This window comes from Cibotium barometz, chromosome 60, assembly GCF_041138505.1.
Source record: "Cibotium barometz isolate CiBa-2024 chromosome 60, ASM4113850v1, whole genome shotgun sequence".
Lineage (NCBI taxonomy): Eukaryota > Viridiplantae > Streptophyta > Polypodiopsida > Cyatheales > Cibotiaceae > Cibotium > Cibotium barometz.
In genome coordinates, this window is record NC_141105.1 from 17,232,038 (window position 1) to 17,251,939 (window position 19,902).

General features: G+C 47.6%; 1 protein-coding gene across 3 annotated transcripts in view; it reads right to left on the bottom strand.

The window, feature by feature from the left end:
- The window catches only part of LOC147605061 (T-box protein), a 41,354-nt gene extending 22,394 nt beyond the window's left edge, over positions 1-18,960 (bottom strand). The window contains exons 1-2 of one of the 3 annotated variants that reach the window (XM_086794002.1): positions 18,121-18,960; positions 17,663-17,821 (exon numbers count right to left, since the gene is read on the bottom strand). In XM_086794002.1, coding sequence (XP_086650128.1) covers positions 17,663-17,821; positions 18,121-18,519 — 558 coding nt within the window. In that variant the 5' untranslated portion in view covers positions 18,520-18,960. The remainder of the gene's footprint in view (positions 1-17,662; positions 17,822-18,120) is intronic. The other 2 variants (XM_086794003.1, XM_086794004.1) reach the window with 2 other exon arrangements.
- Positions 18,961-19,902: the final 942 nt, after the last annotated feature.

Here is a 19,902-nt window from a genome sequence, read left to right on the forward strand (position 1 = left end):
GGCACCATCGTCAATAAGAATACGTACTCGATGACCATAAATGGAGCCATGCATACGGACCAAATCATGTGGTCCAACTGTCTCTTGCCACATAGATGCAGTGAGATTACACTCATGCATCTCGGCAGTGTGCGAAACCTCTACCGCAGAATACTTAGGATCAGCATCCAAGGGAAGCGTTTGCACCATGTGTACAGCCTTCTCCTTGACCTTATCCTTATTCTTGCGAGGCAACTGTGGACAATTTTTCTTCTCATGATCACTACCTAAGCAATGATAACATAGTTTCTCCTTCTTGGCCCGTTCATAGTCTTGTGGAGACAACGGACCACTTGACCCTTTAGACTTCTTTGTGTTTTCAATAGAATTGCTGGCAAGTTTACGCTTATTAGCATTAAATTGCGAGCCATTGAATTTGGCCGGTCTATCCATGCCCTTCTTATCCATGGTGTCATCAAAGATAAGGGCACTTTGGATAGCCGCTTCCAAAGTTTTAGGATACTGGGTTTTAACCTTTGCCTGATATTCTTTATCAAGGCCTCTAACAAACCCACGAACCTTTTGAAAGTCGTCCAAACCGTCTAGCTTGAGAATGACTTCACGGTATTTGGACACATACTGATTAAGTGTAAGACCTTCCATCTTGCACTTGTCCCAGGCTGTCCAACTCCGATCTTTCTCGTTTTGCGGTAAGAACTCCTTTTTAAAAGCTACCGCAAACTCCTCCCAAGTCTTAGGGCGAGTTTCAATAGGTAGACTCATCCACCACTTGTAGGCTTTACCTTCAAGTGTGAGACTTGTCTCAGTGACCATAACAGCAGCGGGAGTGCGGCGTAAGTGATGCAAGTCCGTCCACTTGAGTAAAAATGTATGGACCGCATCCTTGTTACGATCGCGCTCCTCTCCCTTAAACACAGGCGGCTTCACGTTTTTCAACATAGCCCCTTCCTGCGTTGCAGAGGGTGCAATAGATTCTACTGTAGGATTTGGAACAAGAGGAGGCATAACTATCGAAGTAGGCCCTCCACTTGCCGCCGATCCACTTGCAAAACGTGCCATAAATTCAATAAAAAGCGTGCTCATGTTTGTGAGATTGGTATTGACATTTGTTATAGTGCGCTCAAGTGCAACTACCCTTGAAGTGAGACGCCCAAACTCTAACGTGTCTACCAAACCATAATCGTCTAGTGGACTCGCACCCCCTTCGGCATCGGTCATGTTGGCATCCCGATCAGGCGCAACGGCCTGTTGCGAATCACCCACACCACCACCCAAAGGGCGTGCCTCACTAACATCAGGCATATCATTCTCAAAATCGAAGTGAACATGAGATGGTTCCGCTGAGGCCATGGTATGCACGTGCTTACAAATAGAGAACGGATTACCTTCAAAAGCAAACTCCAATTGAAGCGTCGTAGAAGAATTCCTCTTGCATGCACGGAAATCGAGAAGAAATCACCACTCGAGTCGTCAATCAACACATGCATGCAAAAAAGTGTGTTGCATGTAGCATGTCGTTGAAGATCTGTCCACCAAAAACTTCCAAACTTGGAGCATAGAAAACTCCTCTCACAAATTGAAAGAAGGAAAGTTGAAGGTGAAAAGGTCACTTTCCTTGTAGTTTGTGTCCTCCCTTGAAAGAATAAGTAGAGTTCTTTTGAAGAGAAGAACAACACAAGTGAAAAGGTGAAGTGGCTAGCACACTTGCCTTGGAGCTTGAGGTGGTGGGTTCAAAACCCTTCACTCCTTGGATGGTAAAGCCTCCCCCTTGTGCCACTCAAGTAAGGGAGAATTCTCGCGCGCTCGCCAACGGCGCGCCAACGATCGCTCACCGATCGCCTTCTAGGACTGCCAGACTGCCTTGGTCGCTGCCTTGGCGTCCGCTGTGGTGGTCGCTGCAGGTGGCGGATAGGCGGCTGTCGACGGGTAGGCGGCGGCGCTCGCTATGTGCTGTCCGCGCAGCGCGTAGGCGGCCGCGCTCGCTTCTTTTGCTGCAGCGTCGAGCGGTTTCCCGTGCAGGTCACGCCCGCCGCCGCTGGCTCTGATACCAGTGTAACGCCTCCGCTACGGCTGCGTCTTCCTCAAGCCGCCATAGCCTAGGCGTGGAGAAGAAGAGAGGGTGGAAGTCGGTTCACCTCCCAACCATATAATGACGAGTTAGGGTTTCTCGTTGGGTTTTATACCAAAACCCTGGCCTGTGTCCACACCTCCTAGCCCGGCCGCCCATCTTACTTAAGAGCTGTGCTAACTTAGATATGTACACACATCGACCCAACCCTAACGCCCATTAACCCCTGAACCCCGCTAGCACTAATAATACTCTCGAGACTCCGAAAGCTATTAACTTATGCTAGGGTTCGACTTCTGTAGGACCATAGTCCTGACAACGGCTCTCATAAGCCACGACATGTCCCTCTTGATTAAGGACAGCTCCTATGCAATTTCCAAATGCATCACATTCCACACTAAAAGGCTTTTGCAAATCCGGGATGATCAACACTGGACCATGAGTAGTTGCATCTTTCAATTTGAGGAATGCATCCCTCTCTACATTAGTCCATTTGAACACTGCCTTCTTCTTTGTCAAATCATGCAAAGGAGAAGCAATCCATGCAAAGTGCCGAATGAACCTGCGGTAGTAAAAGCATAATCCAAGAAAACTACGGATCTCATGCACTGAACTCAATCCGGGCCAATTCCGAATTGCATCAATTTTTGCAGGATCCATCCGCACTCCATCTTTAGACACAATATGCCCAAGATAATGTATCTCTCACAAGAAGAACTCACTCTTCTTTGCATTTATGAAGAGTTTATGCTTACGGCGTTCGTCAAAAACAATGGCCGAATGAGCTCTATGCTCTTCTTCGGTCTTCGAGAAGACTAGGATGTCATCAAAGAAGACACCTGTAAATTTTCTGTATCCACGGAATATACGATCCATCATTCTATTGAATGTTGTCGGGGCATTTGTAAGACCAAAAGGCATAACAAGATGTCAGAATACGCAGCGGAGATGATGACCAAATCTGGGAACACACGAGCAAACGCAATGCAGAAAGAAAACAGCACAAGAGAGGGAGAGAGATAGAGATAGAGGCGTGTAACTCTGCTCTATATACACAAAGAAGATCCCGAATACAAGACACAAATGGCAAGGGGTTGTGGAGCCATTTTATATGGCCCCAAGCATGCAGTCGGCCTGCATCAGGGACAGCCGATAGGACACCAAAGGAGCCCACGACCTGCACACAACAGTCGGCCTGCATAAAAAGGTCAACGACCCATCCAGACCAGTCGGCCAGCTCCAGAATGTGAACACAAGCATACAAATGCAGTCGGCCAGCAACTAGGTCCTCCTGCCATCACAGGGCAGCCTCCCATGCCAAGAAAAAATAGGAAAAAATGAAAAAAAAAATACGGGGAGTGAGGAAAAATGAGAACAACACCTACAAGGGCAAGCACACCCACAACAAAGGCCCTGGTGTCTACAAAAAGACAGGAGATGACTTCTAACACCCCCTCTCAGCTCCTGGCTGTGAAACCAACCACAGGGAGTTGGGGTGCCGCCTGAGCAAATCCTGAGATAGCGACTTCGTGAAGAGGTCCACCGTACTGTCCTCCGTCGAACAGAACTCTAGCAAGATATCATCAGCAACAATCTGTTCACGGACAAAGTGCCTCTGGATGACCATGGGTTCCTCCAATGGAAGCCCAATCATGCAATGCAACCTCACCACCTCACAAGCAGCATCACAAGCAGCCCGATACTCTGCCTCTGTCAACGACAAGGCAAAAGATGACTGCCTCTTACTGCTCCTGGGCCTGAAGTAGATCTCCTCGTATCTGGATCTCTTCCCCAATCTGAGTCACTCCAACCGTGGATTCGGACTCCATCAATCAATCCCCCTCCTGTGTAAAAGAGTTCATGATCCTTCGCATGCTGCAGAAACCACAGGATACACAATCCTGCCTCCCAAAGAGTCATCTGCAACCATGAGCTCAACTGCCTCATCAGGAAGCTCCTGTCCAATCTGGTATCCATCAACCAAATCAATGGACCATTCTGCTTCCGAGTCAAAGAGACATCACACTGCTCACAAGGATCAACACCTGTTACGATGCAAAGCCAAGTCTTGGAAACTTGCTGAAGACCACGCAAGGCCTTCTGAAACCTGTCAACCACCCCCTCTGAATCCGGAACCACAAAGCCTGGAGAATCCACCTCCTTCTGCAAGTAATCAACTGCCACTTGCATGGCTTTCCGAGAGGTCCCCGTGGAAAGAACATCCTCATCTACAGGAGTTTCTTTGTCCCGAATACTACGAGATATTAGAGCATAAGTTACCTGTTCAGTTTCCTCTGACTGGCGAACACAAGAACCACCAACATCAGTATTGGAAAGTTACAGCCAACTGCTGCCATCAACTCGCAAGCTATCCACCATCTGGTCCCGAAAAGCCTGCACCTGCAGCGTATCCACACTTAAGTGGCCATTACCACACTGCCACTCATCACAAACCTGAGAACATGGGAGAGAGAGTGCTGAAAGCTTGTAAACTCCATTCTCCACTCCGCCTTCCCAAACCACCTGGCTTGTTGCTTTGTCCCGGAGAGCAACAAAATGCTCATCAAACTCCACCTGTACGCCAGTCTTGCAAACCTGATGCACAGACAACAGATGAAAACCAGGTGACGGAACATACAACACCTGGGAGGAATGCTTCCCCTCTCTGCCATCGAGAACTATCTCCAACCTGCCCTCACTGTGAACTGGGATAGTGGATGTATCCCCAGTAAGAATGTGACCAGAATACCTGCAGAGATCCTGTAAATCTGAACGGGAAGGAGTCATGTGCTTGGAAGCACCACTATCTAGAATCCACTCCCGAGTATCCGTTACGGAGAATCCTCCAACCTCCTCCCTGCCTGAAGAAAATGAAACATCGGTGTCCATCACCAGTCTTCATGATTGCTGCTGAGGAATCTTCACCCTTCTCGATCTTCCACTTGGGACACTGCCTCCAATAGTGGCCTTTCTCGCCACAATCATTACAGGTCCTCTCTGCCTTTAGTTTCTCGCGATCAGCGAGACGGACTTATTCTCAGAAGACTTCTCCGATGAAGCTTTCCCTTTGCCCATGTTACTGCCTTTCGACCGTTGGCCAGTTAAGGCCTCCGAACCCTGAGGAGGGTTCGTGAACCATTCCTCCTGGTCCAAGACCATGGGCACAAGCTCCTCCCACGTGATGGTGCTGAACCTGCCACTGGTAATCAAAGACGAGTAAAATGCTGAGTACTGAGAGGACAAGTGCGACAGCAACGTTATGGCCATGTCCTCTGATGATATCTCCTTCCCAGCCTGAAGAACTTCCTGCTGAAGAGCCTGCAGCTTGTTAATATGCTCCCGCATCGTCAACGACTTTACAGGGCTCATAACCCGCATATGTGCTTCCAAGGATCCTCTTCATGGGCGATACCCTGTTGTAAAGAGAAGCCAAATGCTGCCATATACCTCTGGCCAACGTCATATGCTTTACATGATTGATTACCTGCGGTGTGCAGTTGAGGAAGATAAACGAACGGACCCTGGCGTTGACACGATCCCACATATGTGCCTGTGCCTCCCAGTCCTTTCAGATCAACGGTAACTCTCCTTCCTCTACTTCCGGCCGTGGAACCCCAACAACGATGAAATCAGCAAGGTCGTAAGACTCCAGAACAGATTCCATCATAACCTTATGCCATAGTTGTTCCCGTCCAACTAACGGTCCACCGGGAACGTGGGGAGTGTAGGGATCTTCACATGCCTCTCGGCCATCTCTAACAGATCTGCCATTGCGGGGATGTACTCTGAAAAAGGGTAAGTGGGTGGGAACAAAGAAGAACTTACACCTGCAACAAGTGGCTCCAGCAAACCAGCCCGCCGTCCTCTTGCTTCTCCTCTTCCCAAATAGTCCCGTACAGTCCACCAATCAGCAACACAACAGTCCCCCTCTTGCTCACACAAATCCCAAGAACTATCTAGAGCCTAGGGCTCTGATACCATGTCAAAATGCGTAGCGGAGATGATGACTAAATCTGGGAACATGAGCAAACGCAATGCAGAAAGAAAACAGCACAAGAGAGGGAGAGAGAGAGAGAGGCATGTAACTCTGCTCTATATACACAAAGAAGATCCCAAATACAGGACACAAATGACAAGGGGCTGTGGGGCCATTTTATATGGCCCCAAGCATGCAATCGGCCTACATCAGGGACAACCGACAGGACACCAAAGGAGCCCACGACCTGCACACAACAATCGGCCTGCATAAAAAGAAAATCCTCACGATCCACATAGCCTTGAATGTGTATGCGCAACTTGCCAAAAATAGGCATAACCTGCACTTCTCTACCAACAAAGGCAGCCCCTGCTTCAATTTGAGGACCCATGTCATCCACTTCAATAGCCAAAGCAGCTGCCATCTGTGTGGATATGAAATTTTCAGATTCACAATCATCAAACATGAACAAAGCGAGCTGCTGATCCTTGAGCTGTCCCCAAGCTTTACATACAACCCTTTCTTTGCTATCATGTGAAGTGTTGCCTTGCACATCCAGAACCATATGCACATTAGGCTTTGATGCATTTGCATTATCACGCTTCTTCTTGTTTGGGCATGCCTTTGCAATATGCTCAGTGCTACCACAAGTAGAGCATTTCCCCTCACTCGTATATTGCTTTTTCTACTCCGGAGTGAGACCATAGTCTCTCAGTTTGATTCTTGGTAGTGTTATTTTCAGCCTTTGGACCATTTTTTATCTTGGTTTTGGTCCTTTTTAGGTGGCTGTCCATTTGCAAGCTTTGGACAGCCCTCTCTTTGCCTTGAAATGAGAATTTAGCCTTATAGGATCGACTCAATTTGAGTTTCAAATGCTTGGTGGCGGTGGCGGCTGCGATTAGTTGGTGTAAGGTATGACCAAGATACATTTGTAGTCCCGCTTTGTACACGGGTTGCAATCCCAATTGAAACCTTCTCTTCCTTTCCGCCTCGGTGACATGCATAAATGGAGACACCTCCAAAAGCACTTTCCAAAACTTTTATACATATGCTTTTACCGATTCCCCCTCATTTTGCTTCACCCAATCCCACTTCATTGTTATCTCATTCAATGCATTGGGAGGCAAGAATTGAGCTATTCGGTGAGAGCTTCTCTGTGAGCCACCAATGGGCAGCTGTGCCTTTCATGAACATGCTTACATGCAGGATCATGGATTTCTGAGTGAAATCCTCATCACTGAAAGCAATATCAAACTGGGCAATAAAAGCAAGTGCCTTTGATGCATCATATTCCCCATGATGTGTCAAACTTCACAGATTTGTCTCCGGCTTTGAAGTCACGAGACTTTGATCCATGTGCGTGCATCTCAACATGTTTTCCTCCATGTTTGTCCATTGGGACAACCCCTGTGACTGGCATCATTTTAGGACCAAAAGGTGATGCATAAGGCATAGATACATGTGCCTTGTAAGCATGAGGCATTGCTGGTCCCTCAACATGCATTGATACATTTTCAGCTATAGCTTCTCTCTCACGAGCACACTCGAAGGCATGAGTAGCATGAGAGGTACGCGGAATACCTGCACCAACAGAAAATTGCAGCCCATGTTGCATGTGTTGTGCATGCACATTTTCAGCCGGCAATGGCATTTGACATACATTTTGACCACTGCCATAAACATTGTATCCTTCACGGGCTACATAAGGTATTCCTGCATGGCGTAAAGTCACTGATTGTTCCTCTCCCATAGCATGGAGATTCATCCTCTTAGACATAAGTTCTTGTTCGGGCACCTGTGGGGATTCCAAGACAGTGGAATGGTTGCCTTTTCTGCATAGACATCCTCGATACGAGCCAAGTATGCACGTGCTGCATGCCTCGGTTGCATGTGCAACTCTTGAGCAATCATTGCCATTGCATAATCCATATAAGATGCAGCTTTCTTGGCCTTCAAACGGTCATGTACCAATGGATCCTCGCGGCGGTAGAGATTCAATTCTTCTTGTTGTGCATGGACAAGAGCCTGCATACGAGTAAGTCCATCCCTCAAGACTATGGACTCTTCTTCCTGCATCTTCTCTTTGCCACGGGACGACTGTCCCACATATTCATGTTCCCTATTGTGCACCACATGAGTTTGCTCATCCAGTAAAGCATTGGAAGCATGCATTTCATTGTCCCTACCTCTTGTATTAGCATCTCCAACATTCATTATATGGCTGTCCATAATGTTTTAAGTGTAGAGATAGCTAGTGTTCACGCGGTGATCGTCTCTCACGATTGAAGTGAAAGAGAACTGTGTGCTCTGATACCAATGTAACTTGGTTGAACACAATGCTAATCAATACACTTAAATACACTAAGATTTGATGGACACTTGCTCCAATACAAGAAGTAAATTGCTGAATTGACCAATGACAAGAGACACACAATGAGCCGGAACGGCCGACCCCTCCCTCAAATAAAGTATATTGATCTTGGGAGAATCAAGTACATAGTGTCATGGGCATTTCTGACTAAATTTCCATACCAATGCATATGAATACACTATTGCAAACAAGTGGTTGTCAATGTAGACTTGCAATCCACACTACGCTCTCAAGTGCCCATGTTCCCTACCATCTGCTCTCTATTGTTCCACCAACACATGGTAGCAACAATCTACAAGAGAGCACATAGGAAAAGAGAACACTACACAAGGTATGTGATCTTGTAATCCGATTCCTCCCTCCTGCTACTTGCTTCCATATTTAAGCATTAAAGCTTACCAATTGCAAGTAGAGTCGATGACAGCGGAAGTCTTCGCGATGAAAGTCCTTGGAGTGTTGAGATCTTCAATTTGTCGCATTTCTTCGCGACAAAAGTCTTCAAGAGGATGAAGGGAACCTTGGGAAAGCTTCCCCTATGGTTCAACTTGAGAAAGGAGGGCTGAAATTAGGGTTTTCAGCAAAAAGACCAAAAATTACAGCAATAAAGAGAGCTGTTTTGCTGAATTTCAGTCATTGGGAGTGTGTAGGAGAGTGATCAGCATCCGGAAACACTCTTGGAAGCTTGAAAAACACCTTAGCAAGCTTGGAAATGGAGTTGGGAAGGAGAATGTGTAGAAAATGCAGCCCAACAGCCCTCATGAAGGAGGCACCAATCTCTAGAAAGAGGAGTGAGGTGGTGAGTTGTCCAGTGTAGGTGGCAGGCAGGTGCTTTGTGAAGCAAGCTAGAATCGACACATGGCTGCTTACTCCCTTTGTACAGAGGGGATAAGGTTTGGGCGGTGGACATTGGGTTATGTCCACCTTGGCACATCAGTGTGTGTGAACACCGGGCTGGTCATAATTTATAAGTGAGTTTTGGTCGCCCAAAACTTAATGAAGTGTGTACACACTCACTTATAAATTAGTGCTAACTCCAAAGGCTAGGTTTATGACCAATACTTACCACCTGTCACATGCCACATAACCATGTCAGCAAACAGTTTCACACGCACGGTCCGCGGGCGGGCCTCCCCTTACCCAAAACTACACATTGGTCAAGCAAGCATGAAAACAGCATGCAATTTCAATTGCAAGCAAGCACATAAAGATGCTATGCAATGCAGCATTGGTATGGACAATCCCTGTTCATGAGACTATACCAAAATAGACATGCTCTAGGCAAGTTCATGAGATACCAACCCCAATGGAACACCAATTCACCAAGCATTTCCGAGCATGTACACGAAGGCACAAGTCCTAACGGAAAGCCAAGTCCGCAGTATCACATGAGTGGCATCAATCCCCGGCATATACAAATGCCATGGACGGGTGGACCAATTGGGTGGCCAAATGGTGACAAAACCCGTCCACGTCCAAATGGTACGGCACAAGGGCACATTTCATCTTGGTCGCTAACTGCAATATGCCATTCTTTGAACTGCCCATGTCAAAGAGAACAACAAAATGTTGCCCCTTTGCGGTGCCATAAGCTCTGATAAGACCTTTTTGACGCTCTTCAACTTCGCCCTCCTGCTTGTCATCGAATACCACTGCAGGGACCACATTCGAAGCGGCAAAAGCTAAACAACATTGGTGGTTGAGAGCGGGGGTAGAGGGAGTGGTACAACTGTGGCAGTAGCCACTGCAAAGGCGCGTTGTTTGCTCTTTTCCACCTACCATTTGGTACAATCCTTCTTGGCATGTCCCGTGTGGTGGCAAAAAAAACAACAATTCTCTTTGAAGTATTGTTCCTTCTCATCTAACTGCAGGAATCCTCCAGTAAGGCCCTCCTTGATCTTTTCTTCGAGGGTCTTCTTAGGTCCATCTTGTCGCTCCTTCCCGGAGCTATTCCAGCCCTTCTTCTTTTGATCCTTGTTATTGTTGTTGTTGGGAGCCCCCTTACCTAACTACATGTTAGACGCCTGGTTCTGTTGGTTGGTCTGCATCTGCTGCTGAGGTTTGGGGGTGACTGGAGGGGTCTTGGGCTTGCCTCCATTAAGCATCATCTCATGATTTTGTGCAAGAGCCAAAGCCATGTCATATGTCTGAGATTCAAAATTCTGTCTCTTGCTTGGGACTGTTTTGCTTCAGTATATTCAGCATAGTTGCTCCATATCTCTCTCTCTCTTGCACTCTCTATTCAACACACTCTAGTGCCCCTTTGCTTCCACTCTGTGCACTCTTTCATGGTATCATCGCTCCCGGTTCAGCGACTCCTCTGCTGCCCCAGATTCAGCCCTATTTTCAGCACCCTCTCCTCTGCGTTTTTCTCAGATTTGCAGCCTCTTTGTTGCTGCGTTTTCTGGACAGCATCTGCTGATCACTTCCTCTTCAGATGGGCTTCACCGCTTGCAGCCATCAGGTAATTTTCTGATCAGCGTTTCATTCCATGTGGAGTTTGGATATAGGCGGCCTGTTTTTTCAGGACAGCAGCCTTTCTTTTGCTGTGTTTTCCTCTCCGGTGGTCATTCCCTAGTGCAGAAGGGGATTGTGGTGGTTCGGGCTTTGGTGGCACCCTTGGTACCTGTGGAGGACACTTCTTCTGAGATTGTGCATATTTCTGAGATTGAGCCCAAGCTTTTGTGATGGCTGCTCCGACTTCTCTTCATATGTTCTCTGAGTCTGCAAAGTTGGATGGTTCCAACTACACCTTATGGAAGGTGAAGGTGAAATCGGCCTTGCGTGGCGTGGATCTTTGGGATTGGCTTGTTACACCGGCCAATGCCACCCCTCCCACCCTTGCTTTCGGTGGTGTAACTCAGGCACGGATTCATATTTGGCAGGCGAATGATCGTCGCGTGTTCTCCTTTCTGATGTTGAACTGTCAGGATTCTGTTCTCTCTCATGTGCGTACAGCAAATGCTGCACATGAAGTTTGGAAGGCTTTTGCAAATCTCTACGAGATTAAGTCTCCGGGTCAAATTTTGGTGTTGGAAAAGCAACTTATGAACTTATCAGTTTTTGCCTTTCCATCTCATCTTTGTCTGCTTTCATCTCGAAGATGAAAGATCTCCGGGATGAGCTTGCTGTTTGTGGCAAGGACATCTCCACAGAGGATATGGCTATTCGGCTGCTCTTCAAACTTCCAAAGAGGTTTGATGCATACTTTCAGTCTCTTGTTTCTTCTCCTCGTCCTGTTCCAGTTACTTGGGAGGAAGTTCTCCCCTCCGTCATGCAGATTGAGTCTCGCTTTGAGGAGCGGACTGGCACCTCTGGTGGCCCTGATGGAGCTTTGGCAGCACAAGATAAAGGGAAGAATCAACAAAAGAAAGGAAAAGGGGATTCTGACAAGAACTCCAAGGATTCCGACAAGGATAAAGACAACAAATCTTCAAAGAATAAGGACATTGAATGTCATTATTGTGGCAAGAAGGGTCAAAAGTCACCCCAATGTCACAAGAAGAAGCGTGATGAAGCAACAAAGAACTCTTCCTCAACTGCGGTATCTCAACCCAAGAAGGATGATGGCATACTTCTCTTAGCAAGTACTCGGTGTATACTTGCTCTTGTGACTTCTCAGTCACGGTCTTGTATTGTTGATAGCAGTGCTACTGCTCATATGACACCCCATCGAGATTGGTTCGAGGACTTCACACTGCCAGATCAAGCGAGATCACTCTGGGTGATTCTTCTTCTGTGCCAGTGCATGGACATGGCACTATCCCCATCTTCCGTTCTAACGCGGACAAGAGGTACTTCTCTGATGTTCTGTATATTCCAGATTTGGCTTTTAACCTTTTGTCAGTGAGTGCTCTTACAGCTCAGGGTGCGGAGGTGATCTTTTCTCGTTATGAGATTACCATTCGTGATAAGGCGACTGGTAGCATCTTGGCTCAGGGAGTCCAAGATAGTGGTCTCTACAAGTTGACCGCTCTGCTTTCTTCTGGTGCTTCTGCTCTTTGGCATGCTCGGTTTGGCCATTTGAGCTATCAGTTTCTGCAGCGCACTTCAAAGGATGGGTTAGTTGAGGGTTTACCGACCATCAAGGCTCCATCTTCTCCTTGTTCCTCTTGTTTACAGGGGAAGCAACACCGAGCCGCCTTTCCGAAGGAGGCGACACACAGATCTTCGACATCACTTGCTCTCATTCATGCAGACTTATGTGGTCCTATGAGTACCGCATCTTTGAGTAAGGCATTGTACATGCTCGTGATGGTGGATGATTTTTCCAGATATACTTGGGTTTTCTTTCTGAAGACCAAGCATGAGGCTTTTCAGCACTTCTGTGATTAGAGAGTTGAGGTGGAAAAAGAGACCAGTCGTTCGGTCAAGGCTCTCGAGACCGACGAAGGGGGTGAGTTTACATCCAAGGAGTTTCAGCAATATTGCAAGACCCATGGCATTCGGAGACAGCTTACTACAGTGCATACTCCATCACAGAATGGAGTTGCAGAGAGGAAGAACAGGACCATTATGAAGATGGCCCGTGCTATGCTTGAGCATTCTTCATTACCTCGATGTTTTTGGGCTGAGGCGGCTTCCACTGCTGTTTACATTCAGAACAAGTCTCCTACTACTGCTCTTCCCGATAAAACTCCATATGAGGCTTTCCATCGTGAGAAGCCCTCCGTTGTTCATTTCCGGATATTTGGTTGTTCAGCGTATGTTCATGTGCCTAAGGAGCATCGCTCCAAGATGGACTCGAAGTCTCAACGCATGACTTTTCTCGGATGCAGCACTGTGTCCAAGGCATATCCTCTTTATGATCCTCAGGCCGGCAAAGTTGCTGTGAGCCGTGATGTGGTGTTCGACGAGTATCGTACATCTTCAGAGGGGGGTGGTGAGCTTCTTCTTCCTCCACCTCCGTCTCCGCCTTCTCCTCCTCCTCCTCCCGCTGCTTCTGTTACGCCTCCAGCTGTGGATTCTCAGTCAGATGATGATGACTCTGCTCCTCCTCTAGCGAGTTCGAGCAGATCTGTGCCTGGATGGTATTATCAGACAATTCGTGATTCTGGGTTACGTGAGCTTCCTTTTGCTCCTCCACCTGGTTCTCTCCGACGTTCTTCCAGAGTTACAGGGAAACAAATTCATGAGGGCAACATGTTTGTTAATTATGCTCTTATGTTCTCTATCATTAATGGTCCTTCTGATCCCACTTTTGTGGACGAGGCTCTTTCACATGAGCCTTGGCGTCGTGCTATGCAAGCAGAGCTCGATGCTATTGAACGGAATGACACTTGGATTTTGGTGCCTAGACCACTACAACGTAAGGTGATTGGTGTGCGTTGGATCTTCAAATCGATGTTCCGAGCTGATGGCAGCTTGGACAAGCACAAGGCGAGGTTGGTTGCCAAGGGTTATGCTGAGCGCCCTGGGGTCGACTTCGATCACACCTTCGCTCCGACGGCCCGGATGACTACCATTCGCACCGTTCTTGCTCTTGCAGGTCATCATAGATGGCCCGTTTTCCAAATGACGTCAAGTAGGCTTTCCTGAATGGAGAGCTTACACAGGAGGTTTATGTTGATCAGCCCACTGGGATTTGTTGTTCCAAGCAAACAGGATCAGGTGTACCGGCTGAAGAAGGCTTTATATGGTCTGAAGCAGGCTCTGCGCACTTGGTACCACAGGATTGATGAGTTCTTTCAAAAGCTCGGCCTATGCCGTTCTCATGCAGATTCAAACCTCTATATCCTGCTTGAGAGGGGGTTGATTGTTATCATTGTGGTCTATGTTGATGACCTCATCTTTACAGGTTCTTATTCTGTGAGGATCCGTTCTGTCATGGATGCTTTGGAGGCAGAGTTTGAGATGACGGATCTTGGCCTTTTGCGTTATTTTCTCGGCTTTGAGATTTGGCAGACCTCGAAGGGCATTTTCTTCTCTCAGCAGAAGTACACACGGGAGATTCTCGACAGATTTCAGATGACTGGATGAAGACCAGTATCTTCTTCTATGGATACTAGTGAGAAGCTTTCTCTACTTGATGCTTCTCCAGGGATTGATCAGGGACAGTATCAGGTTCTCGTCAGTTGTTTGGTTTGGTTAACCTACTCCCGATTGGACATATGTTTCGCAGTCGGTTTATTGAGTTCTTTCTCATCCAAACCCCATCAGCAACATTGGCAGTGTGCTCTCAGAGTTCTTCGATACTTGCATGTGGCACTCTGGACTTTGGCATCTTCTATGGCCAAGGATGCACTCTTGTTGGATGGTCTGATTCAGATTGGACTGGAGATCCATATACTCGACATTCGACCACTGGTTGTGTTTTTACACTCGGGTCTGGAGCCATTTCATGGAGCAGTAAAAAGCAACCTACTATAGCGCTTTCCTCTACAAAGGCGGAGTACCGTGTGGTTTGTTATGCTGCATGTGAGGCGATATGGTTGCGGAGATTATTGGAGAAGCTCGGCTGTCCTCCTACCCGATCTACTTTTCTTTGGTGTGACAATCAGAGTTGCATCGCCATCGCCAAGAACCCTGTGTTTCATGCTCGTACGAAACACATTGAGATACAGTATCACTATGTTCGTGAACGGGTTCTTGTTGGAGATTTGCGTTTGGAATATTGTCCTTCAACGGAGAATGCTGCAGATTTGTTCACCAAGCCGGTTTCTCAGGCTTCCTTGGCTCCTCATCTTCGGCTTCTCGAAGTTTGTTCAACATCTGGTGCTGAGAGGGGGTGTTATCACATTCATCCCCAGTTTCTGCCCATTTCTGGTGTCCTTTTGGTCCCTTTTGCATGGCCCTTGATTGTGGGCTAGCCACCTCTATTTTACATATTTTTCTGGGATTTCTCCCAACCCATTTGGTATTTTCCCAGTCAGCCAACTTCTCAACTCCAGTCGGCCAGCCCATTCAGCTCCAATCTAGAGGCCAGCACTACCCACCTATAAATAGGTGGGGCTGGCCTGTCACTATTCATTCAGTCTTGTACATATTTTGCTCCCTCACTTATGAGACTGTACTGAAGCAAGTGCCTGATCTGAACTATTAAGACACACCTTGATCTTACCCTGAGAACAAGAACAGACTCTTCTTCCAAGAGAAGGGAGCTGAGGTCATCAAAATCCAGTTGATTGGTTGTGACTTGGCACCTCAAAGCCTGAGAAACCACATCATACTCCAGAGGGAAGCTTGGTGAGGATAAGTGCAACCACCTGAGCAAAGGACAAGGCAACATCCATTGCCAACAACTAGTCATGGATAACCTTGGCCTTCAGAAGAAACGTGCATAGAACTATTAGTAAAAAATAACATATCATAGAGTTGCCCTTGCAAAGTAAGGGCCAGCATCAATGAATCTCGAGCATAGAGATCCTCCAATTTGGACCAAACTTGATGTGCACTGGTAAGAGTTTGCATGGCCAGTGAGACCTCCTTCGTAATGGTCCGCACAGGCACTGAGTGCACCTTCGAGTCACGATCCTCCCAGTCTTGTCATTCCGCAAGGAAATCATCCTCTTGAACTTGGGTCCAACGCCTCGAGTTTTGAGGACGCTCGGGCTTCTTCTCACTGTCCTGAACAATCTCCCACAAACCCGCATATTCGGCTTCCAATGGCATAGTTTATTCGTAAGGGGGAGAGCCATATCCTCAGCAACAAAGTACTCCAAACACAAATCTCAGCACTCCAAGACTCCTCTCGTGCACTTTCCAATGAAACAAGAGGCTGGATAGCTACAAAACAGTCCACCAACACACACCGGAAACACCCAACTAGAGGAAGGGGAAGCTAGGGAAGAAGTAAGGATGTCGGGGCCGCTTGTTGGGTTGCACCACCTCCAAAAGCTGTCCTGACTGTAAAAACAGCAGCCACTACACCACCAGCCACTTGGACTTGCACCGTGGTGCCTTGTAGGGGTTGCACGGGGCAAGAACACCTCCAAAAGAGAAAACGCTGATGTGAAGAGGCAGAAAATGCAGCCTCAGCAGAAAACGCAGCCACCTTCTGAAGCCAGAAATGTAGGAGGAGAGGGAATCAAAACTCAGATGAGGGCAGCCGGGACCTAATCGTCTGATACCATGTTGGAGTATGCGCAGGCGAAAGCATAGACAAGGAAAAAGAGAGAGAGAGCACTTGTTGACAAGATCACCTTTATTATAGCATGAGGCTTTTACAATGACAATAGCCAGTAAGAGAGCTATACAATGTGCAAGGCTTTTACAATGACAATAGCCAGCAAGAGAGCTATACAATGTGCAAGGATTGGATACAAAGAGTGATGATGAGGAGGCCCTTTATATAGGGAAGCAAGGAGCTGGCCGATTGCCCCTATGTAGCTGGCCGACAAAATAAGAAGAAAAATGGATAAAACCCCATTAAATACACACACCCCCAATACAGTGAGATGCACAATATTCTAACAAAATGCTCGCCTTCACATTCTTCATTGACCACCTCAAATAGGTCCAATTTATAATCCTCTTCATGTGTGCAACCGCTTCTATTGAACAGGCACTCCACACTAAATCTGGACGTCTGTCCATGCTACACATGCACACCACAAGGCTATGCTCCGCAGAGCTGTGTGGCCTTGCCCACAAGCCACGTGTCATGCTGATTATACCCCCCTCCCCCAAGCCTCACTCTGAGAACGGCCAGCCACGGTGAGAGGTCCCCTCTTTCTTCTAGTATAAACATTTACCTCTCAGAGGACTGTAGTCTGCTTGCGAGCAAACGATCTGATTTCTACTAATAGATGGATCTTTCCTTCTCTTTTTTTCCACCACCCTAGGGCCTAGAGTAGCAAAATTTATCCTCGCACAAGGTCCACCCTTCAACTTATTCAATATTGCTACGATGCTTTTTAATCTCCTGCAGTAATATGAACAAAAAAAGGTAGTTTTAAAAAAATGATAATCCCCCCTCTAATTAGAGACCCAGCCATGGATTGAAAGGAATCGACCACCCTTGAGCCACAGATCCAACTAACTGAATTACAGAAACCCATAAATAAAGAAAGAAAAGCAAGGCACGAGTTGTCATCAGGAATTTGTCAAAGTAGGCAGGCCATGAGTTCAATCCATCAATTAACTTTTTTTTTTAGAAAAAACACTCATACTTGGCAAGCACCAGAGGGTGCAGCAACCCTTCCAAATATTTGCTAGTTAAGCCATGGATATCAAGCATACACATAACATCCCATTTCAGAGCTGATTTATTATTTTTCTTTCCTCGCAAGACTAGCAAAAACAGACTCACCAGGTGGCTCTTTCCACTCAGAGAGTTCAAGATTGTGGAAGAGTCTCCATTCCATTCCACAGCTTTCCATGCGAGATCCGCAACTGCGGGAGGAGGCCAGTGGATCAAATGGTCAACAAGGGCCTTCTTCTTCCAAAAGGAAAGCTCGTGGAGTCTCTTCTGAGAATGAAGGAATCAGAAACACGTTGTAAAGGAGTGTAGGAAACACTACAGACCTCCCATCTCATTGCTAGGTGTTGGCTACAAACTTTATAACACAAATACACACACATACACACGTACTACACATGTACAAACTGCTCCACACCAACAAGCAAACCCATCTGAACACGTCGCCACAGACACTCTCATTGACAGCGCAGGGGTGTGCGTGTGCCTGCGCTTGACCAAACTAAAATGGCTACAGAATCAAAACCTGTGAATGAGATGGGATGAAGTGAAACAACATGAAATCGAACCTTGTAATCAAAAGAAAGGCTACGTTTCTTGTAAAGGTAGAGTCCATGGGGCGATGAAGACTCGCTGAGTCCAGGAAGCTCCGGGGGCACCAGAAAGCGCAAGTATGGGAGGATCTGGCGGGTCAAGGCGGGATCGACAGAGTCCGCCTGCTGTTTTCCGCCGAGAAGGGCCAGCAGACTGGCGGCCGTGCTGAGGGGAGCCTCCTTCTGAATGGCAGAGACATGGCCTGAGGCGAAGGCGAGCTCGACTCGGCTGTGGCGAAACAGGTAGGCTTTGCGCGCTTCGAAGGCGTGAAGGCGAAGAGGCAGGGACCTGCACGCTTGCGACAGATAGAGCTCAGGCATACAGAAGACGACGAAGTAGACAAAGCTGAACACGTTTGTGAGTATGGTCCTCATCGCGTCACCGTTCTTCCGCCATGGCTGTTTTTCAGAGCAAAATTCTCCTGCTTCCTCTCATGCCTCAATATATCCAAAGACCGCATACAACAAAAGTCAAATCCAAACAACCATGCAAGCACTTTTTTTTTAAGCCACCGGCGACGAGAGGGACCGCTCTGACGCTGCTAACCCTAGGGCCACCGGCTGCAGGCCTCGGCTGTCGCGCCGCCCGCCCCACTCAGAGTTTGAGTTGCAGTAGCAGTTGGCGCACTGGCATACACGGCTAGTCAGCATGCCGCGGATCTTGCTTCAGCGATTGTACCAATGCCGTCATCTTTTAACACGGATTCTCAAAGCCCAACGCTCGCTCGTATGCTGACACATTGTCTTTCGGAGCAATGGACGCCATCGTCATGCAGAGTCTTCAGGATGTTGCTGCACCACAAAAACCAATCTTGCTGATGACATCTCGCTCGCTACCCCCAATAAGGTCTTCACCGGACGAGTCACTCTCCCGGTGGTTCGCCACAATTTGGCCCGCTTTCACTTTGCTAGAAAAGGCTTCTTTCAGGTTATTCTGGTGGAATTAGGGGCACAAAGAGATAGCATATGTGCAATGGTCCCATTCTACAATGGCAGCCTGACACATCATCCCCTGGTACCCTGCTTTCAGGCCTGAACATGTTCTGCAAAATGAATGCCCGGTGTGGATTAGCTTTCCTGACCTACCATATTACCTATGGACAGAGGAGGTCCCCACAGTGGCGGGGTTTCTGGGCAAAGTGCTCTACACCCGTCCACGGGAACACAATGAAGGCCAAGGGCCAAGGCGGTGTTGCATTCTCTGGGATAGACGAAACGACATCCCGGATGTCCTGGTGCTTACGACACCAGTAGGCATCGAGTACAACATCTCTGTACGATTCGATACATTCCCGGACTCCTGCTACAAGTGCAAACAAGCCGACCACTTTGCCAAGGACTGCCAGTCGTCGCAGCACTAGCTCCAACACTAGTGAAGAAACTAAGAAGAGCGACGACACATCTCCAATCCCCTTTGATGCAACTCTGACACATGCGGTCCCAATCCCAGCGGCAGAATCGTCGAGGAAGAGAGACCGAGAGCCCGATGCACTTGCTAGTATCTGGCCTTGGATCCGCTATGAGTGCTGCAACAGATCTGGTTCACACGAAATTAGGTCGTCTTTCCAACGGTGCCCACATATGGAGTGCCTAGAATGGAAGGAAGAGCGGTTTGTTGCTGAACTAAGAATTCTCATTACCTCTTTCACGTCAGAGCTCATGGACTCAGCTAAACGGTTACTTCTCAGTTCTTAGCCAATTCATCACATGCGACATATCACTTTTCTTTTTTGTAACTAACCTTTCCTAATAATAAAA